Below are 24,144 nucleotides of genomic sequence, written 5' to 3' on the forward strand. Positions count from 1 at the left end.
CCTTTTTGAATTAGATAGGTATTAGACTGTATTCTTTTTCATGATTAGTAACTGATGTAAATTCTACGAAGATTTCTGGATTAGATGATTAAAAAATATCGCATTCAACTGTGCCATCTCGTATCCCTTACTTTAAGTGGTATAATTTTGCGAAACAGTGTGCGTTCTGAGGTGGACTTTTCGGAGTTGCGGTAGCTAAAGCATCAAGTTCCCAGGAGAAAAAAGTATCTGTTTGTCTGTACAAAAATAAACTTACTTAGCAAATGTTCGTCTAGTTGGCGACTAGATTCCGACACCTATAACTTTGTTCACGATGTAAGTTCAGCAGAAGCCAATCTAATATTATGACTTACATATCGAGACACAGGCACCCCCGCTCTTAGAAATACATAAACTAGTTGTTTTGCTTCATTGCTGTTGCATGTCACTGAGCGTGCGTGTGTGTGTGTGGGGGGGGGTCTGTTTTTCTCTCTCCTCACCTCTTTCATCCACGAATAAGTTCAATCCCATGGGATTGTGTTTATAGGAATTTCAAGTGCTGTTGGCTGCCATCCCCGTGTTGAATCCCACATGGATGGGTGTATTATGTCTGTAGATATGCGTGTTAAATGGGCTCATTTAATGGAGTGAAACAGCACTAGAAAAGGATTAAAATAGTATTTAAATCTTCCCATATTTCGTATCAGTTACAGAGATATCGTCAGGGAGTACAATATGAGACTTTAACACATACAAAAAAGGCAATATAAAACTAAGTGAAACACGTGAAAGAAAGATTACAGTCCTAACTAGGTCGGGTGCCCTATATGGACGCCTGTCGCTGGCCTAGGATATAAACTGGTATTTCGAAGTGTTGGTGTTTCTTATATTTTGGTAAGTTTTATGCAACCATATTTATTCAAATGTGGCTGATTTTTAAGAGCAGCAGGAGGTTTTAAAAATAGTTTTTCTCTTCTAAATTTACTGTGATGGAGCATGCTAGTCTTCTTCTTATTATTATTATGTAACACCTCCAGAGAGTCCAAAGATTCATCGAGGGAGAGTGTGCCAACAGCATCAAACTTTTCCCTTTCCAACTACTAACCACGCTCAAACTTGATTAACTTTTTGCGTGAGCCATTAGTAGCAGAGCTCTACCAATTCACCAACCTTTGCTTTTTCCAGTTGATTCTGGGAGCTGTATCTAAAGCATTCTCTGTTAACAAGCAGTGTCACGTTTACTCAAGCTGAAGTTCTATACTCATTTTAAAAAAGCATTAAATTCTCTCTGTCAAAAACTCATCTAGCAGGACGTTGTGTTTAATAAATTTTAATTCTGCATTGCAAAAATTATTAATTAAATGCTGTTTAATTGTTGAATTGATATTATGCCCAAAATTCTAAAAATTTAATTTTATTTTCTATAATTATTCTAGAAGCACGAAATATAAGCATAAGTTCTGCATGAAGTGTGCGTAGGAAAGTAAATGGCAACTGAAAAGTTTTGAGAGCTCCGGAATACATGTAGTAATAGAAAAGAGTCTCGAAGAGGAAAAAAACTGCGATTTCCTAAACGATAAACGCAGATAAACGATTGGTTATCTGCGAACTATGTCTTTATATAGATAAAACAGCACTGTCACTCTTTGGCTGAAAGGGAAGCGTAACTTATATTAAAAGTTACGTGATAAATGGAGACTTTAGAAAATGCTACGCTAAACACAACTGAAGTTGGTGGTGACCAGGCGAAAACATTGAAAACTGTACATGACATTCTGATTATAACAATACTGGTGTTAATAATGGCAGCCATGGGGGCCGATATCACATGGCTCCAGGTGAGTGTAGATTGTTCAATATTATTGTTCCTTAAGAAAAATAGTGAGGAATTGCGCACTCCTGATTGCAGGTGGGTCAATTAAACTTCCAGATAGAAAGAAATTTAATATACACTAGAAAACCTAATTATGATCAGTGGATATGTTTACTGTTCGAAGTACTAATAATACAATACTCTAAAGTAGCAAACAGTCGAAATAAAAATAAAATGAAATAAAATAAAAATATCGTTGCGGTCGAGATCGATTTCAGTAGTCGAAAGTCAAAAATATAATCATAAATTAATTTTTATGTAATGGCTATTTTTCTCAATTAATTAATGAGAAAAATAGACACTACTATCCCTTTTTCAAAAATGTACAAGTGAATTTATGCTCGACATTTGTACAGAAAATTTTTAACGGTTAATTAGATCGAAAGACTTGTGTTTAGAAACTTTTTGTTTTCGTAAATGTTGATTCGCGTTGTGCTCAACCACGAACTTGTTATTGTCCTTGTTATTATTAGTCTTATTAATATTGTTATCGTGGCTGTTGTTTACTGTTGTTTCCGAGCAATGATTAGGTTTATAGTACGACTGGAATTTCACCGCAGATGTGAAGAAAGACTTCGCTGGTTCATTTAATTAAACGCGAGGCCAAAATGTTTAAATGTCGCGCATCAAAAGAAAGATATTTGCAAAAATGCAAAACTGAAATAATTACTTTATACAGTTAATGATTAAGACTAAAAGGCATCGTAGTCCGATATTTGCGAATCCTGCCCTAAGCACTATGTTACTTAAGCCTAATCATCAATGATGCAACGCTTTTTTCATATAACGAGAGCTTTCTTTAATAATTAAGTAGCATGTAAATACAAGAGACATCAACCGTCTGTTTGTCTAATGGTTTGCCAAATGTCACAAAATAATCCTCCCCTCCCCCACGTGCCTGTCTGTCTCTCTCACTTCAATTTTTTTATTATTATTTGACACCTCCAGGGAGTCCAAAGACTCATCGAGGGAGAGTGGGCCAACAGCATCGAATAATTGGGCCCCGTCCAACTACTAACCGCGCTCAAACTTACTTAACTGAGCCATTAATAGTAGAGGCTCTACCAATCGACCAACCTTTGCCGGCTTATATTGGATAATTGAATAATTTGTAGTAGAAAAAAGTTATTTTGTTAACATCTAAATAAATATGTAAGTAAATTGCTTAATTTATTTATTCTGTGAATATAAACAGCCAGTATTTTATTAGCTATATGATTATAAGGAAGCACTAATTCTGGTCTACGTGACGCAAGAGTAAATTTTAAATTTTGCTGCTGCTATTCTCATAGTTTCTTTTATTTATTGATTGATTTTTAAAATTTATTTTAATTTCAAGATTGCTAATTATATCTTTCATTTTGCTGCATGCCATAATTATGAGCTCTTAAGGTGAAATGTAATAATTATGGCAGTACTTGCTGTAATAACATCTATTTAGAACAGTGTTTCTCAATGGGGTACGAAAATTGTTTTTTGTCTTGAAAAAATACTATCTGGCTGAAAGTAGTTTTAGTTCAGTGAATAAAATCTTTTAAAACAAGAAAGTAACAGATTTGTTATATGTTCAGACTTCAGAATTAAACTATCTAACAAAAGCTATCAAACCAAATACTGAGTATTTAGCTAAAAATCACCAGACATGGGAATCTCATTGAATAAAAACAATAAGTATAAAGAATGTTATTCTTTTAAATTTCGTTAGGAAGAAATTAGAAAAAAAAAGATTAAAAAATCTCCTTCAGGTGGCAATAACTAAAGAAAGGCTGAGAAACACTAATCTAGAAGAAAAGAGTGAAACTGTTAGATGTTCAGTATTATGGGCAGTGATTGAATTTATCTATCTTTTAGATGCTGATGTTTTTCTTATATGAAGATGGCTGAAGGTTGAAAAATCACTAATAACAATAAAATAAAAAAGAAAGAAAATAATAAAGACTTTTGTGCCAAACCTGCCGTTATCTAAGGCATAGAAATCTAAGCTTGTTCCAGAGTATACAGCTGCTGCAGCATTCTGGAACAGCCTCCCCTCCCTGTGTTTCCCGAAGAATACAATGCACAGGCCTTCAAATCTAATGTGAACAAGTACTTCCTTTTTCAAATCTCTTCTCGTACAAGGTGCTACTGTGTGCTATCAGTTAATTAAACAACCTCTCGTGTGTGGGTCCAACATAAAAAAAAAATGAAAACAGTTAGACTATAGATGGTTTTTATTCTGTGTGACGTCACGACCTTGCCTACACTGACGCTCCCCCTCAAAAAATTTCATCGCGGTACTTATGAAAATAATCATTTTAGGAACATCTATGGCTCTCATATGATTCGTTATAATATTTGTAAGATGACAAAACTATCTTACAAATAGCATAATGATCGGTTACGTAGTTTGTTCCCGATTTGTTATTCACAAATGAGAATGAAATAATGAATTGTTAACATTTCTGAAATAGAAAAAATAATTAAGAATTGCTTTAACATTTCTTTCTTTCTTTCTTTCTCTTATCAGGAATGTGATTATTAACAATGTCTGGCTTCCCAGTTTGACGATATTTTTATTTTTATTTTATCCATATTCTAGTGATATTGATTTTTATCTGATTACATTTCCTTGCTTTTATTTCATCTTATAATTATCATGTTGTTAACAAAAGGTTAAACTGTAATCCTGTTATCTCTTATCATATAGTAAGGCTAATCGATATACTTGATTGTACATTTGTAATAATCAGTACGTTAAACTAGAAGCTTTGCTTCTCTGCACTTTAGCTACTAGCACGTTGTTATGAAAGTACACCTATAGGCAGAAGTATATATATATATATATACCCAAGGTAAAAAACTTCCTATATATATATATATATATATATATATATATATCTTATATATATATATATATAAGATATATATATATTATTTTCATATCAGATCAGAGCTTTATATATATATATATAAAGCTCTGATCACTAAGAATAGTGATCAGAGCTTTACCCACCTTTACAATGAGTTGCCCTGGTGTTGTACCATCTTTAGACTTGAACTTTGTTTCAGGGCGCAAACTTAATTGTTTGCATACTTGGGATTAGGAGTTAAAATAGCCAAGTTTATAAAATTACTTGGTCTCCTTAATATATATATATATATATATATATATATATATATATATATATATATATATATATATATATATATATATATATATATATATATGGTTCAGTAAAGAAATTTTGGACTTATACGATTTATTTTTATACATGTATTCATAATTGGAGATTCCGCAAAATTTCCGAAAACTGAAAGTTAGTTTTTAACATTTACAATTAGCTTTTCTCGGAAATTACAAACCAAAAGGGAAGTGTGAAGTGAGATATTTGTTTCATTTTGTTTATTTTTATTTTATATTTTTTCTTCCTACACAAATAAGATTGTTATTGTTAAATAACCTCTGTCTGTTTTTATTCTAGCTTCTATTATTCGTTCATTCCATAATTTATATTTTAACTGTTTTAAAGGGAGTTATGAATCTAAATCATAACACCTATACTGGTGTTCTTTGGTCTTTGTCGACTCCATTATATATTGCATTAAAATTTTCAGGTTTCATGGTTCCTTTTAATTTCTTTTTTGTTTCAGTGTTTACTGCTATTTGAAATTTTCTTCCATTTAATATTTGATCTAAATCTATTTCTTATATGCTATTCCTCTTACGTTCCAGTTTGTTATATATATATATATATATATATTATATTATATTATATTTTTTCGTTTCCATTTTCGTTTTACCTTTTCTATTCCAGGGTCGTTTTCCATAGATTCATTTCGAATACCTTTCTCTATTAGCTTAGAAGTAAATTAGTGTTCTCCATGTTAGGTTCTCCATACTAGCATGGCGATGGATGGTCCAGTGATAGGGATGCTACCTTAAAGCTTCTGAACTTGCCTTCTTCCAAATTTTAACCAGTAGGAGAAATAGGGTATATTGAAGGGAAAAAAGTAGATTTTACAGGGGATATAAATATAGGTCAGAAATGAAAGGCCCAATAGCTCTCGAGTACTCTAATAGCATAAGGGTCATAAAATAAGAAGAGTTGGCTGATAAAGCCTTTTAGGAAAGATTAAGTGAGTGGATCTTCCTCAAAGTAGAGGAAGAAGAGGATAGATTCAGCTAAGGAACCAGGGGAGTGCCATTTCCCTTACAATTAAGATGATTGCTCCTTATGGACTGTTGGTCCACGAGTCCTTATTCAATGTATTCGGACCACCTCACTATATTTGGTCGGTTCCCCTATCCATCACCTAGGAGACGCGCTATCTAGAATTACAGGGTCCCCAGAAAGTAAAAATATTATTAGATATTAATTTTTCAAAATATTTTCAATGCCGGCAAAGGTTGGTCGATTGGTAGAGCCTCTGCTACTAATGGCTCAGTTAAGTAAGTTTAAGCGCGGTTAGTAGTTGGAAGGGGGCACAATCGTTCGATGCTGTTGGCACACTCTCCCTCGATGAGTCTTTGGACTCCCTGGAGGTGTCTAATAATAATAATAATTTATCAAAAATGAATAAAAAATGAATTATTTATCAGAAATAAATATACGCAATATATTGCATACTGAATTTTATAGTGATCAAAAAAGTAACGATAATGATTTTAATTGTATATATTAAATATATAAATATTTAATATATATATGAGTGCAAAGCCCAACTCTACCTCCCCGTAGTGCACCTGGAGTGTTGGGAATCCTAGCCATTATCGAACCTGGACCCAATACCACTAACAGAGCTCTGGTGAACACTTCAGAACCCTAATCAGGAGAAGTGTATATCCGACTACAGCAAAGAAGCCACCACTACAACAACAGAAATGGCCCCCAGTCCTGCTCGACCCATGCTCACATTTTTACGGCGGCGGTAAGGCATTGAGTGGGGCTAGGGGTGCTAAGATGCAGGCAGGCTTCCTATTAGATCTTTGAAAATGGCAGTAGGTACCCTCATTACTCGAGCTTTGGCAGGAGATTACAGAATACATTTATTAATCAAAGAACTAACCAATATCAACTTAGATATCATCCTAATGAATGAAACAAAAAAGATTAAAATAACTGACAGCAAGATGGCATGATGGCTCACAGATACTCCTGGGAGCATTCTCAAACAGTGGCAAACGAGGCGGAGCGGGCTTTAATGTTAAATCTAAGCGCACCAAATCAGTCCTTTCTTGCAACATCATATCTGGAAGAATAGGTGTGCTCCTAATTGGAATACATAACAATAACAATAAACATTAACAATATACAGGTATCCCTTGATTAACGCGATTAATTAATCCCTCGATATTACCGCGTATATAAAAATCGCGTTAATCAAATATAATAATCGATGGTAAAAATTACAATTCGTCCATAATCGATTACCGTATTAATAATTCGTTTTATGTGGTACTCCTTTAGGAAAGATAAAAAATGAATGCAAAGTAAATGTTTAATAAATGCTTATACCTACATTAGTTATTGCAATTTTTTTATCAAAAAAGTTATCAAGAGTCGTTTGAACAGTTTTCGTTTTTCTTATCAACATAAATTCTATGATAACAAGCAAAATGACTCTCTAGACCTCGGAAAACAAGCATTCTTTGATTAACATCTGGATCCACATCTATTACTTGCTGTTTAAGCGATTCTAAACTGCGAAATATTCCATCCGATTCCTTGATCGTTATCTCCTTTGGAACTTCATCTTCACATTCCATTTGTTCGTTGTTTTCATATGCGAGTTGTTCAATTTCAAGAGGATCGTTATCACTGAAATCTTTTGAGTTTGAATCCAATACTTCTTTAACATCTTCTGCATCAACACCATCAAAACCAAAGTCTTCACCAATTGCAACGATTTCTTCAACCACGTTGTTCACAGGATTTTGAAAATCACCTAAGTCAGTGGTTCTCAAACTTTTTATCTCTGAGCCCTACCTGACAAGAGAAAACACTGTCAGCGCCCCCCCCCCCGCCTGTTTTATTTATCAAAATAGAAGTCATACTAAGTTTGACGTTTTATTCAGTTTATTTTGTGTTTTCTACATACTATTTAACAGTTTTTGACACAAAATAATTAAAGTATCACAATATTAGGCCTACAATAAAATTAGTTTTAACACTTGCAATTAACCAAAATATGTATTGAAATGAAACAATATTTAACTAACAAGTATTTAATTTTTCTTTGTAAAAATAATCAAACATTTAAATGTCAAAGTCGAATGTGATGGAATGGCCTGCTTTTGAGAACAAAGTTTATCAAAACGTGGTGTAATATCAGAAATGACCACTCTAAGTTCCTTAGTAATGTTTAGTCTTGAATGATACTTTGACTTCATAGCTGCCAAAGCAGAAAAGCCTTTTTCGCTTTCTGGCACACGCGCTTTATAAGTGAGAGTGAAGAAAATAATTATTAGTTATTTTGAAATTCATGATAATTAAAACCTGTATCATAAAAAGATTTTCTTTCTGTATTTTTATTTGTTATTTTGGAAACTGATTTAGGGCAGTTTTAATGTTTATCTGTAGATAAGTATGCGCCCCCTTTCAAGCTATTCGCGCGCCCCCTGTGGGTCGCGCCCCACAGTTTGAGAACCACTGATCTAAGTCAGCGCATTCTGGCAAAAGGTTTTTCCAAACAGCTCTCATGCAGCTAAAAGACACTTGCTCCCACGAGTCATGAATGTTTTCAATTGTATGTTTAATGTTAAAATTTTTCGAAAATTCTTGTAGCGTAATCGCATTTTCTCCCGTTTTTGTTTCTACAGCTTTGAAAGTTGCAATGAAGCCCATGTCCATTGGTTGTAGCAATGATGTCGTATTTGGTAGAAAAAATAAAATTTTCACATCACACAGATCATTAAGAGAATTTGGATGACGAGGTGCGTTATCTAAACGCAAAGTTCTGCTGTATTTTTTAAATACACCAGAACAATTGGAGCTTGTAATATATCCACTCTTAATGGAAGGAATGACATCATCTGCTTACGACTTTCTCTCTCTCGGCCAGGAAACACTCCTCGAGGCTTGCATGTTTTTGCATGGTAAATTTAAAGGCTCGTTAATCTAAAACTTTTCCCGCGTATATCAAGGGATTGTAGCAATTTATTTCGCTGCGTTAATCAAATCCCGCGTTAAGCAAAACCGCGTTAAGCAAGGATTACCTGTAACAATAAAATTAATATCCTGTTATGCCCCAACATCCGTAGCTGATAATCAAGGAATAGAAAATTTTTACATGAATCTTGAACAGACATTAAATTACTAGTTAATATACACATTCATTTGGTAAAGACTTTAATGCCAAAATAGGATGCGGAAAACAAAACGAAAAGTTTATAGGTTGAAATGGCCTTGGAGGGAGAAATAGAAGAGAGAGAGAGAGAGAGAGAGAGAGAGAGAGAGAGAGAGAGAGAGAGAGATTAGCCCAATTCGGTGCAGCTGAACAACTCTTTATTATGAATACTTTTTACAACAAGTGCCCAGGAAAAAGATGGACTTGGCAATCACCGAATGGAGACATAAAAAATGAAATTGATTACATTTAAAAGACTGGTACCATATATTGGTACAATAGGCGAAACATATTTCGACATAGACTCTGACCACAGCCTCCTCAGAGCCATTATAAGAATAGACCACAAAAAAGAAGAACATATCAGAGCAACATCACACCACAAAAGACAGCCCAAATAAATAGACTACAACAAGTTTAGTAAGTGCACAGAAGATACTGAATGTACTACTAAGAACTGCAACATAAATGACGACTATATTAAATTTATTAATAAATTCAATAAATGCAAGAAAAAATCAAAAATTCCTGTGAAATAAATGAAAAGAACGTGTCTCACCTCAAACCATAGAACTAATGAACATGCCCTTAAGAAAATGAATAAAGGTAAAGCTTCAGGAAAATGAATAAAGGTAAAGCTTCAGCACTAGATTTTTTCAGGACTTAATCATTTTAATGATTAAGTCCTGAAGAAATCTAGTGCTGAAGAAATTAAGTGCTGAAGATCTCCAACAAAGTGGAATAACTATATTCAAAGTCTTAGCTACCAGATTCACGTGGTACTTCAAAGAAGGAACGATTCTAGAGGAATGGAAGACCTCAAAACCCACACTTCTGTTCAAAAAGAGGGAACAAGGAAGACATAAAAAATTATCGTGCAATCTCTGTTTACTCTCTCACATCTATAAAATCATGAACAGAGTAATGCTGAACAGAATCCAAAACACTCTCGAAGACAGCTTTAGTAGAGAGCATCGAGGATTCAGAAAAGGCTTCTTCACAATAGTTCATATCCAGGTCATTTCGCAATTAACAGAAAAATGCTGAGAATATCAAATCCCTCTATGTTTCCTTCTTATTGATTTAACAAAAAAAAGGATTTGATACCATAGAACACAATGTAGTCATCCGTGCCTTATTGGAAATGAATGTGGATCCCACTTACATCCACATGATAAAAGAATTTAACGAAAATCAAACCATACAAATAATCGTATTTGATCAACCTATAAATATAGATATAAAGAGAGGAGTCCGCCAAGGCGATGTGATCTCTCCAAATCTATTTACCAGCAGTTTAGAATGCTACTATAATTATTACGTAACACCTCCAAGGAGTTTAAAGACTAATCGAGGGAGGGCTTACTCTAAAACTCTCTGTCTCCACCACGCAATCCACCACCAACGCCATCTACAGCCCACCACTAGTATTCTCACAGACAATCACAGACATCCATGCCCACGGCGGAATTCGAACCCGCAGCTTTTGGCTGGACAGCTGATACGCTAACCACTCGGCCAGCTAAGCCAGCAATACATTCTGAGAAAAATAGACCTAAACGGAGGAATAAGTATAGATGGCGAAAAACTACAAACCTTTATGCTTGCTGATGATCTAGTACTAATATCTCAAAACCCAAAAGATCTAGAAAAAATGGGTAAAAAAATATACACAAATAGTAGTGAGATAGACTTAGAAATGAATCTAGAAAAAACAAAATGGATTAAAAACATCCACACAAGTGACAGTCACCTATGTATTAATAACATCTCTATATAACAAGTTGACTATTACAATTACTTCGGACAAACAATAAAACTGAATAATGATTTATCTGAAGAACTAATAAAAAGAAAGAAAGCGGCATGGTTATCATTCAACAGACTAAACGACACACTTATTAATCCAAATCTTGACATCTCTGCGGAAGTAAAATTATTTAATAGTGAAATTCTTCCATCATTCACATGCGGATCAGAAACATGCAACACAACAAGACAAGAAGAAGAGACTCTCAGGATAACTCAGCGTGCAATAGAACGTAAGATATGTAACATCAGCACAATGGAACACGTTTGAAATACAGAACTAAGAGAGAGAGAGAGAGAGAGAGAGATCAGGCATAAAATATGTGGTAACTGCAGTTATACGAAAGTAAGATGAGATGGGCAGACCACATAGCCAGACTCAAGGATAATAGATGGACATACAGAATTCTTGTAGGTGGTCTTCTTGGTTTTCTCTTTATTCTTTGTTGCCAGTTGAGTATTCTATATGTCTATCTGTTATCCCTGAGTCTGGTTATGTGACCTCCTCATCTCATCACTAATGGGAAGACCCATTAGTGAAAACTAGGGGTATAACATGGAAGAGAGGCTCACAATCGAGATCTTGGAGGATCGTTTCTCCTGCACTCATGGAGAAATCCTAAATGAAACACAGGCCCATCAAGGTAATATTAAATATGCCGTATAATAATAAACATTGATATTGAAATTGATAAGAAAAATATTATAGCAAGTTATGGAAACTGAAAAAATTAGCTCCTATATAAATAAAAATACTTATATACAAGACATTATGTGAAACTAGTGAGGAGATGCTATACCAAGTTATGTATTCCATGCAGATCATAACCAGATTAATATCATTTTATACTTCAGTATATCAGATCAGCTTTATCATTTCATACCTACTTCGGTATAAAATGATAAAGCTGATCTTTTGAGAGAAAAGAGATAATGTCTATTTTATCTGCACAACAATGAGAGCACATGAAATATTTACAGCTAGATATACGAAGTAGTGGCATAGATATTTAGAGCTATCTATGCCACTACTTCGCAGCTAAGCTAAAAGCAGTACTAATTATTGCTATAGAACAACGAAAATCATTATTGGAAAACAATCCTGAACTTTTATGTTTTATATAAATTACTTTTATATTTATATTCCAGAACTTTTATATTCCAAATACGAGTATACTGTATTATATTCAGCGATGCATCATCAAATTCCTAGATTGTATCTGTGCGTGCGTGCGCGTGCATCTGTTCTTGTGGCCAGTTTACCTGTTTACGAGATCGTTGGAGGCACCTAGATGACCAGCACTCATGGAGAAATCCTAAATGAAACACAAGTCCATCCACAGACTAAAAGACACACTTACTGATCCAGAACCAAATTAACAGAAAAATGCAGAGAATATCAAATCCCTCTATGTTTCCTTTTTTTAATTTTTTTATTTTAAAAAAGCATTTGATGCCATAAAACACAATGCAGTCATCCGTGCCTAACTGGAAATAAATGTGGATCCCACTTACATCCACATGACAAAAGAATTTAACAAAAGTCAGGCCATACAAATAATCTTATTTGATCAACCTATAAATATAGATATAAAGGAAGGGGTCGGCCAAGGCGATGTGATCTCTTCAAATCTATTTACAGCACTTTAGAATATATTTTGAGAAAAATATTTTCCCCTGTTCTGGGCGGAGATATTCTTTTCCACCTTCAGGGCTCATGAGTCTCTAGCAGCACTCTTGCAGAGGTGAAAAAAAGTTGCCACCACCACCACCGTATGAGGCCGACCTAAGTAGCATTCATTCATTTGAAAATACTCATGAAGCTTTTCTCACGTCCTAGAAATGATTCGAACCTAGATCGCTTCAACCGGAAGGAATGTTACGAGTATCTCTTGGCTGTGCACACATAAACTGTGCTCTGTATTTTTCGACATTGAACCGCTCTAAACAAAAAATATTTAGTCTTATTACATAAGAAAAGAGGATATTAGATCCAGCATTATTTCAGCATATTTTAATAATTATTTAGTCTAGTGACCACAACAGATTAATGCTACCTTAGAGACTGGCCTATGGTTTAATATGCCTAAATCTTTACAAATGTGTGTTTGAAAAAATATTGCGAAATTCGTACAGGTAGCATGATTTTAGTCGTACACTGTATATCTTCATATAACATAGCTTATTAACAACCATCCATTTAAAATCTCTCTCTCTCTCTCTCTCTCTCTCTCTCTGTTTGTTTGTTTGCTCGCTTTATAGAACTTGGCAAAAACTGCAATAACTTAGGACAAATGTACTTTTGTTTCTTTTTTCCTAAGATATGGCACCACGTGCGACGTCCCACTGGAATAGTTATCGGAATGGTATGCCAGTTCGTAATTATGCCATTCGTCGGATTTGCCATGCTTCGAATTTTTCAAGTAACAGGAGAGTTAAGTATTGGAGTGTTGATCATTTCCTGTTGTCCCGGAGGTGCTTTGTCCAACATTTGCACCTACTTCTGCGATGGAGATGTGTCACTGAGGTAAGATTGTTATTGTTGTCATTTTATTCTCCATTTGCTACATACCCCATAAACTGGAGATACTGAGAAGAGAAAACTTAGTGAGCTTAATGAGAGTCCTGCAAATACTGTAAAACGGATTCGGTTTAAACTGAAGGACTAATCCAAACTTATTTCATTTTATTTCATTCTTATTTTTTCGGGAGGATCCAGAAAAATCATAGTTAAAAAAAATAATAGTTTCAATTATGATTATGTGTTTTATATGGCATAAATAATATATTTTTCGTAAGTGAATACAAAAACATAATAAGAGAAAGCAAGAGGGGGGGGGAAGAGAGAGAGAGAGAGAGAGAGCATGATGGATTTATATGAATAAAATGAATAAAAAGAAATATTTACATGTTGAAAATTGACCACAACTCTTCAAAAATCTTTAACCAAAGAAATGGAAAAAAATTTCTTTATACTGAGCTTCAGTATGCGTAAGCATCGCATGAAGTAGCTGGAAAATAGCCCAAACTTAATCCTACGAAGTAATGCATTCAATATATATTTTTACTGTCTTTATATTATTATTATTATTGTTATGAGAGACCACAGAGATCAGGAACTCATCAAGGGAAGCAATACTATTCGCACAAGCTGTCATACCACTTCTTGAATTTATTCACGCTACTTGCACACGCAACATCCAACGGCAATCCATTGCAATCACGCACTACTCTAAGAGAGAAAAATTTAGCCTTAATCCCCTTCTTGACAGCATTCGTTCTCAACTTCCATGGATTCCCGCACTTCCTATCCACACCCTCCAGAAATGAAAAATTCCATCTAAAATTCCGTATAATCCTTTCAGAAGTTTGCAAGTCTCAATCATATCACCACTCTTTCTTCTGTTTGCATAATCTGTTGCATAATCTTGATATCATTTTTGACACTCTACTTTGCACTCTCTCCACTGTATCAGAATCACCACGGAAACCAAGAGACCAAACCTGCGCGCAATAGTCCAAGTGAGGTCTTCTCGAGGCCTTGAAAAAAGGGAAAAATGGCTTCCTTCTCTTTACATTCATTTCAGAATTGCCATTATTCTCTGAGTTTTATCTACAATTGTTGCTACATGGTCCATGAACTTCAGTTCCTATCTACTAACACTCCAAGATCCATAGCCTGATCACTTTCTTCAAGCACAATCCCACCAATATAATACGACATTGGATATCTAATCACACCAATGTGTGATTAGATAAGACACCTTAAACACATATTAACATTGAACTGACAGCCATTTTCACAATTCCCACATTTCATGCGCACAATTCCAACCTATTCAAACCATTCTGCAAGTACTGCATATCAGCAGCACCCTTGATACCCTACCTATCTTTGCATCATGAGCAAATAGTTGTATGTCACATGTCAAATTCTTCTCAATGTCATTAATGTACAGAGTAAATAACAATCGAGGCACACCACCTATACTTTGAATCTTGCAGATTCCCACTCCCTCGTTATACCTTTTTATATCATTCAGTCAGCAATCCACTTATCCATTCCAATAGTTTATAATCCAATCCGATATTCTTCAATTTATGCAACAGTCTTCCATGCTGTCAAAAGTCGTAGCAAAATTCAAAAGTATCATAGTGTGATATTCATTGCCCTTGTTGAACTCAGTGGTAACATTATTATAGAATGTGAGTAAGTTGCTAAAGCATCACATTTGCTATAAAGCAAATGAAAGCAAGAAAGAAGCAAGTTGCTTTTTCATTTGCTAATAAAGTAGTCTATTATTGATTTTTGTCCTCTTGCACACTATGTGTATTTATGTATATTTTTATGTTTGTAAAATAAATTCATTATTTTAAAATTATTATATACAGTATTATATAATCAATGAGTTGCTTTCGATTTTTGTTTACTGTTGGTTCTCCAACATATTATATTACAACAAAATATTATACATATAGAAATCTACACCGCCATCCCACAAAAATAATAGAAGCACCCACCAGGGACCCTCTCTAAGGCTAAGAGATACGAAAAACATCCCCGTCCCTACACAACCAGAGAAACACCCAGGGGAAAACAAACAATTACCTCTCTCAACTCACCACTTTCTCCACTCCCCATCCCCTGCTCTCCCTTCCTCCACTCTTCCATCCTGTTCACTCCCTCTCTCCTCACATGACCGGCTGGTACCTGTGGGGGCAACGAACACGCCACCCTCTCTCTCTCTCTCTCTCTCTCTCTCTCTCCCCTCTTCCTCTTCGGAAATGCCACCGAACTCGCATTAGCTGGCCCTACTCACACCCTCAGGGGGATCATAAGTTTGATTTGGAGTGTCTCCATATCTTCTGAGCTCAGTCTATGGAGAATAAAAAACGTTAAAGGATTTATTTTGCGTATTCTTTTATTTTCTACAACATATCAAATGGATAATATGATCAACGGCTAAAATGACTGAGTTTTTTCAAACACTCCAATGTACTATTTTTTTAAAACTAAAACCGTATAATTATTTCAGCAATGTTTTGTAAACACATGTTCAAAATTTCATGAAAATCGAAGCAACGAGGTGGCGCTGTCGATATACCAGGATTGACATATTGACTTTTGTATGGACAAATCTGACAAAATTTAAAAGGTCACTGGCCCATAAAAGTTTTGCTTTGGCTATATTTATAATTTTGGCCTTTTTGAAAATAATATTTACTTTCATATATCTTCCTTCATAAATCTAGTAATTTAACTTTTTGTTTCTTGCCAGTTAAATTCTAGTAATTTAACTGGCAAGTTTCTTCTGGATATTATTAAAATGATAATATATATATATATATATATATATATACATATTTTTTTTTTATTGATTGCTAAAATATTTATACATCTTGTGTGACATTGTACCTTATAATTTTACAGAGTTCAGCACTAAGTGCTGCAATTCCTGCATTGGATTTCAATTAAAAATGTTTAATAATACTTTTTTTTGGCCTTTATATTATGTATTTACAACACATGTTCTTCTAATATTAACAATGAAGATTATACAGAATTTTTTGTATAATTTTTTATTATTTTATTTTATTTTATTTTATTTTTTTTAAAGTTTGAGAAAGAGTGATTATACATCAAATTTCTTCATTTGCTTATAAGGATTACTTGTAGATGATTGAGGCAAGTTAATCCCACTACTTCGAAGCCTGGGTTAGCTTTTATGAAGAGTGGGATTTAGCCTTCACTATTTGTGTTGTTGCTACTGTTTATGTATGGGATGTAGGCATTGGATGCTAGTGATTTGTGATGTATATATTAGTGTTAATGGTTTCTTAACTTTGTTGGTATATTTTCCAGAGTTCGTTTTTTAATGTTCTGTAGTTATCTACGTGTTTTAACTTTCTTGGTAGGTTGTTGACTTGCGTGGGAATCTGATGTGATCTCACAAAAGAACCGTATGAGTTGTTGAAGGGTGTGGGGATGTAGAGAGTTGTTGTAGGTCGTGTTATACGATATGTGTCTCTGTTGTTTCGATAGGTGATGTTGAAGTAATTCCTTGTTAATGTCATGTAGTGTTTCAAGTTTTTAATGCTCAGAATTCTGTGTATCGCCATCTGCTTGTCGGATATTGGTTGTTGCGTGTAAGGTGTCCAGATCACTGTTGACACGATCTTCCTATGTAGTGTTTCTAATTTTGTTAGGTGACCGTGTGATTTTGCATAGACTGTTATTCCGTATCTGATAGGGATTCGCAGATACCGTGATATAGGAGTTTTTTAATATGTAGGGTGGAATAATGTCTTTAACTTGGAAGAGTTTTGCTGTTTTGTCCATTTAAGGTGGGAATCTATATAGAGACCGAGGTATTTTACTTGTGTTACAGGTTTGATTTCGAAACATTGGCAGATATATTTGTTGTTAATGCAGCGGTATGTGTGGCAATGTATCGATAGTGATGCAGGGCGTATGATTCTTGGGTTGTGTATTATCAACATCTGTGTTTTGGTGCCGTTGATTAGAATTGCGTTTTGGTAGAAGTATTTTGTGATTTCGTTTAGGTCTTGTTGTGCTTTGCAGAGAGCTGTGTTAATGTCTGTGTGGATTGCTAGTAATGCAGTGTCATCTGCGTATTGAAATATTTGACTTCTTATGGATATGTTATGAACATCGATAATGTATATGTTCAGGGCCGGCGGAAGTGGGCATGCAGAGAATGGGGTACATGCGGGCGCCGCTACGAAGGGGACGCCGGTGCACGGGTCATAAGTTCATTTTTAAGAAACAAAATTTTTATCATAAAAACAAAAAATTCTTAGAATGATCAATATTAAAATAAATAAGGCGGGATACACCGAATAAAAAAATTGTATATTGCCGGCTGTTTACAATTTTGCAGCAAGAGCAGGCTAAACGCTTGCCTCCAGAATCTAAAGTGAAACGGTGAAAGGTTTTTTTGCACAGAAACGAATTTTCGTACAAAACATTTGTTGCTACGTAACCAGTCATATCGTACTGTAAAAATTCGATTGTATCTTAAATATTCCAAAGCACATTACATTCGATTGTTTACTTAGGTTAAGTCCCATGTGAATATTGTAAAAATAAACTTTGTTTGTATCTGTATAGTTTGTTTTAGATGTTATTGTAAATAACACTCTGGAAGTTAACTGTATATACTGCTTTAATAAGAATATGTTAGAGTGTTAAAAACAAAGGCATTGTTTATATCGCCGAAGCTGCATGTAATAGATCTATATGGCGGCATTAGAAAGATTGTTATTAAAATTTGTTTGTATGAGAAAGGGTTGCAGGCTCTAAGTGTAAACATATGCTAAGTAAGTCAGAAAGGTTCAAACAACTTTCCGATGGCCGGCAACTTACAATTAAAAGAAAGCGGAGGAGAACAAAAGGCGTGCCGAACTTAAAACTTAAGATGAAAGAATCATACTGATTCCTTTGGGTTTGCCAAACTTTATGCAAGGTCTCAGAGAGGTATAATAAAAAGCGACTGAAGCAAACAGAAGGGGCTGCACGGATCCAGAGATTGCTGCAGAAGTAGAGGGGGGGCCCAGATTCAGAGGCATCCACAGACAGGAGAGAGACAGGAGAGGCTGCCCAGTTCCAGACGCTGTCAAAGAGGAGGCAGCTCGGTTCCAGACATTGCAAAGCTGCCCGGTCCCAGACGTTGCCGAAGAGAGACAGAGCTGTTCGATTCCAGACATCGTCAGAGAGCATCCCAGATCCAGACGTTGGTTGAGAGAGGAGTTTTCCGCTTCCAGAAAGGAGCTGTTCGAGACGTCGCTAGAGAGAAACGACTTCTAGGCCACAGACAGGGCTTTCAAATTGCCGAAAGGAGAAGTCCCAAATGCCGTAGAAGAGAAACGTTTCCAGTCCAGAGGGATCCTGATTGACAGGTGACAACAGTTTCATTTTTCTTGGAGGCGGCAATTCAAGCTACTTGAGACGGCAGTCGTCCAGGCATTTTCGGCGAGCCCCTTCGCTCGTAAGTTTTTCTTTTCGCCGTGGGAGAATAACAATTTTCCGGAACTGTACGAGTCCCGCTACTTTCCCAATTGATGTAGCTGAAGCCAAAATTCCAGATGAAGATCTGAGATGAAAGAATTGCCATAGAACTTTTAGTGAAAGACTTTTGACTAATTGTGAGACACAGAGCCTTTGTAATTTCAAACCTTATATAATTCCTCTTATAGTTGTATTAGAAAGACTTTTAAGATATATGTTTAATGTTTAATAAGGTTAAGAAGTGTCCTTAAGAGAATCAATTGGCTGGTTAGAAGTTGATATCAAATTTGTAAAGATAACTTAACAGAGAGATTTAGGTAACCTCTTTGAGAGTAAGCTTGGAGTTTAATAAGTAAAATTTGTAAACTGAGAGTAGATAATGTTTTGTGTTAAAGTATTTTAAAGTTGAAGAAAAAAGGTTCTAAATTTTGCTAAAGTTTTTATAGAAGGATATAGAAAGCAGTCTCCCTAATGTTTAAATTCGTGTACATTTCATAATAATGTAAATAAATGTTATTTGACTTTCTTGAAAACATAGCATGTAATAATATAAACAAGAGAGATTCTGAGAGAGAGAGAGAGACAGAGAGAAAGCGCGCACAGCTACATTAGAATAACAGAGAATAAGGTATAAAGTAAAGAAAAAAGACATCACAAGTAATTAATAGAAATTACAAGTATACAAAGTTAAAATAATAATAAAGTTTTACAATGTCGCAGTAATAACAGGATAGCAACAGTAGATTTATAACAGTACGCATCTGAATAGGCTACTGAGAGTAGCGCAGTGCAGACTATTATTTCGTCTCTGTATCGTGTTGTGTAATAATTTCTTGTGGGTATAAAATAGAAATGGATTCAAAAATAAAAAAAAGTTAACTGGTGCACAAAATCGTAAGCGTCATGCTGCGAAAGAAGGAAATATTAAGAAACAAACTGGGGTTCTTAATAAATTTGTTAAAATATTAAAATATTCTGATGCAGATTGTAACCAACTCGATACATCAGAAATCAGAGTTGACGAACCGTGCACATCATCGAGTTTGAATAAAAGTACTATTACAACTGTTGAACAAGATAACAAGATGCAGGATTCAAGTGAAAAACAGTTAGGAGAAGATTTAGTTGTAGTTGACCACGAAACTAACACATTGTTAGTCTCTGTAAATTTAGAAGATCCAGGTGAACGGGGAAATATTAATGAAAAATTACGAGTTGTTTTAATTGAAATGGGCCTGTTCAAAAGAAAAATATAACATATCCCAGAGATACATATGGTCGTAAATTTTGGGACACGTATTATAATAGAAAAATGGAAAATGGAGAGCTCGTGCCAAGAACATGGCTCATTTATTCTGAACTTTAAATTCTGTTTATTGCTTTTGTCAAACTTTTCGCACCTACTTAATCAAGTAGTCTTGTAGAAGGTTATAACGATTGGGGAAATGTAACTACAACTTTGCATAGACATGAGACTAGTTTAGCTCACATGAAAAATTTCTTAAAATGGAAGGAACTTGATAAAAATTAAAAAAACAAAACCACTATTGTTCGCCAGACTCAAAGCATGTACGAAATGGAAAAGAAACATTGGACGAGTGTTTTAGAACGCTTGATTGAAATTATAAAATTCCTTGGTAGTCAAAATTTAGCTTTTCGCGGATCATCTGATAAATTATATGAAAGGAATAACGGCATTTTTTAAAATTAGTCGAACTGTTTGCGAAGTTTGATCCCGTTATGGAAAATCGTGTTGAAAGGGCCGTACAAGGAAACAATAGAGTACACTATTTGAGTAAAGACAGTCAAAATGAAATATTGGAAACTTTAAGTAATGCAATCAGGGATACACTTTTATTATCAATTCAAAAATCTAAATATGATTCCATAATTTTAGAACTGCACACCTGACGCAAGTAAAACAGAACAAATGACCATTATTATTTGCTTTGTTTCCTGTGACAATGGAATTGTCAAGATCAGGGAAAACTTTTAGGTTTTGCAGATATATCAGATTCCACAGGACGTGGTTTATGTGCATCAATAATGGAACAACTGGAAAAATGGAATATTCCCATTGAAGACATGCGAAGTCAAGGGTATGACAATGGGGAAAATATGAAAGGGAAAAAATATGGGCTCCAAAATTTGCTTTTGAACAAAAATCCTCGAGCTTTTTAGGTGCCATGTGCTGCTCATACTCTAAATTTAATCATTAACGATGCAGCCAAAGTGAATGCAGATATTAATTTCTTTGCAATTATTCAAGAAATATAAAATTTCTTTTCATTCTCTTACAAACGTTAGGCAATCCTTTTAAAGTTCGTAAAAAAAAAAACTTACATTTAAACAGCCATCAGGAACGCGATGGGAAAGTAAAATTAATGCAGTCCGCCCTCTACGATATCATTTAGGAGAAATTTATGATGCACGTTTTAAAATTTTAAATAACGAAAATTATTTAACGAATGGGAGTTTTCCCAGAAATAATATACATAAATAATGAAAATTTTAATAAATCGATACAAATTTATTTGTTCTCTTATAATTTGGCATGATTTACTTAACAGAATAAAGCCTGTGAGTAAAATGCTTCAAGACAAAAATATGAACATTACACTTGCTTTAGAATCTATCGAAAACTTAAAAATATTCTTACAAGAGTATCGATCAGATACACATTTTAAAGAAGTTCTAAAAACGGCAAAAGAACTGAGTGAAGAGGTGGATGTAGAACAAGAATTTAAAACTGGTACGGAAGTTCGACGAGGAAAGAAGACACGACAATTTGACTACGAGCATCATTACGAAATGTCACAATCGCCAGAAGATAAATTTAGAGTGAATGTGATTTATACACTTCTAGACGTTGCAATGTGTTCGTTAATAGAACGTTTTGAACAACTAAAAGATATGATAATTTCAATTTCTTGTATAGATTAATAGAAATTAATAACGAAGATTTACGAAAAAAATGTGACGATTTAGAGATTCTTTTGATGGACGGCGACAATAAAGATGTAAATGCAATAGAACTATATAACGAGTTATGTGCTTTCCGGGATATTTTTCGAAAAGATAATTTAAATATTTAAAACCCTTTCGATATTCTTAATTTTATTGTGTCCAATAATTTATCTTTCCCTAACTTTTCAATTGCTTTAAGAATACTATTAACCTTACCTTTTAGTGTAGCGAGCGGTGAACGTTCCTTTTCCAAGTTGAAACTGATTAAAACCTACTTAAAAACAAGTATGTCACAAAAAAGGCTTGTTAGTTTGGCGTTAATAGCTATTGAAAATGATGTATGTACGGAATTAGACGTTAAGACCATTATTTCTAATTCTGTGAATATGAAATCAAGAACCTTAAAATTTTAATAAAAAAATTTCAAGTATATTTATGTAATATAATTTAATTTCTGTTATTCTGTAAAGATGTTATATTTTCAATACTTATATTAAATGTTCTAATTATTTCTGAATTATTTTCTTATTTTCTTATCTATCTTGAGTTTCTTTTATTTTCCTAAAAGATAGTTCCACTTATTATTATTAAAAAAATTATTAAATTATTAAAATTATTAAATTATTAAAAATTTCTTAAATTATTAAAAAAATTTTACAACTTACTAAGAATTTAGTAAAATGCTTTTAAATTTTAGTTCAAATAAATTTTAACTTTAATTAAAATTCATTTTAATTTTGTTAGCGATTCGGGTCGGTGAGAAGGCTATAATCCCTGTATCATTATATTCAACAATTAAAGTGAAGTAGCTTTATCAAAATTTGCTTTAACTTTTGAGAATAACTTTCGAGAATTTTTTGAATATTCGGGTTTTTAATGATTATCCTGCCTCGTCAACACCCCCGGTTCGTTACATTTAGCGAACCAGCGTGTGGCTGTTCTGTCAAAATTTATTTATGAAATTTCAAATAATTTAAATTTTTATTATCGTAATAAAAAGAACCACACACGCCTGGATCGTTTCAGGGGCGCTTAGATAGACATTTCATGCGGGCTACAAAGACCCTAGCGCCGGCTCTGTATATGTTGAATAGAGTGGGTGATAATATGGCACCTTGAGGTACACCGTGTTTTACTTGTATATTCCGAATGTGACATGTACCTATTTTTGTTACTTGTGTTCTGTTTGAGAGGTAGTTCTTGAACAATGTTGCAGGGTTCCTCTTATACCTATTGAGTATAGTTTGGTGAGTAGTATGTCATGTTCAAGTGTGTCAAATGCTTTATTTAGGTCAAGCAGTATAAGGACGGCTTACTTGTTTTTGTCGAGAGCTTTGTTGTGTCGGCGATGTCTTCTAATAAAGTAATGGTGCTTTTTGTTTTCTGAAAGCCGTATTGGTTTTGTGAGATGATGTTGTACTTCTGTAAATAGTTCTGTAGTCTGTGTGTGTTATTTTTTCTAGAATTTTTGAGATGACTGGTAGTGTAGCTATTGGTATGTAGTTCTGAGTGTCGTTTCTTTTGCCGTGTTTGTATATTAGCGTAATTACTGCAGTTTTTAGTTGTTGGGGAATAATGCCTGTGTCGAATATTATGTTCACGAGTTTCAAAAGTATTGGATTTATTTGTTCAAAGTGTGTCTGTGAGTCTTATTTTGTCTATTCCTGGAGTGGTCTTTGGTTTTAGTTGTAGGATTGCTTCTTTCAGTTCCTGTTTTGTTATGGGTGGAAAATGCATCGTTTGTTGTTGACTTTGTGTCGGTAGTTTTTTGTTGATCGTTGGTAGTTTGTCTTTTTTGAATTGTGCGATGTTGTTTGTGAAAGCATGGTTGAATGAGTCTGCTAGTTCCTCTTGTTTTGTGTCCTGACCGAAACTTTTTGCAATAAAATCTTGTGCTGAAGTTTTATTTTTTCAGGTTACTAATTCGTTGAGTATAGCCCATGTTTGCTTAATGTTGTCGTTATATTCCATGAATTTTTGGAAGTAGTAGCGTCTTTATGCCCTACGAATTTTTGTTGTTAGTTTATTTCTTGTGTTTTTGTATAAGGTTTGTAAATGTGTGTTACTGGGTAACTTTTTAAGTTTTTTCCATAGATTTACTTTTACAGTAATAGTATTTAGTATGTCGTCATTTATCCATGGATTGTTGTCTGTTTGTCGC

At 34.2% G+C, this 24,144-nt stretch overlaps 1 protein-coding gene across 1 annotated transcript in view; it reads left to right on the forward strand.

Annotated features, from left to right (window-relative positions):
* Positions 1-1,781: 1,781 nt before the first annotated feature.
* LOC150101258 (ileal sodium/bile acid cotransporter-like) overlaps positions 1,782-24,144 on the forward strand; it is a 104,178-nt gene continuing 81,815 nt past the window's right edge. The window contains exons 1-2 of the mRNA XM_090402197.1: positions 1,782-1,817; positions 13,309-13,514. Coding sequence (XP_090258323.1) covers positions 1,782-1,817; positions 13,309-13,514 — 242 coding nt within the window. The remainder of the gene's footprint in view (positions 1,818-13,308; positions 13,515-24,144) is intronic.

Source organism: Typopeltis vanoorti, chromosome 12 (assembly GCF_054136105.1).
Source record: "Typopeltis vanoorti isolate ZY-2024b chromosome 12, IOZ_Tvanoo_1.0, whole genome shotgun sequence".
Lineage (NCBI taxonomy): Eukaryota > Metazoa > Arthropoda > Arachnida > Uropygi > Thelyphonidae > Typopeltis > Typopeltis vanoorti.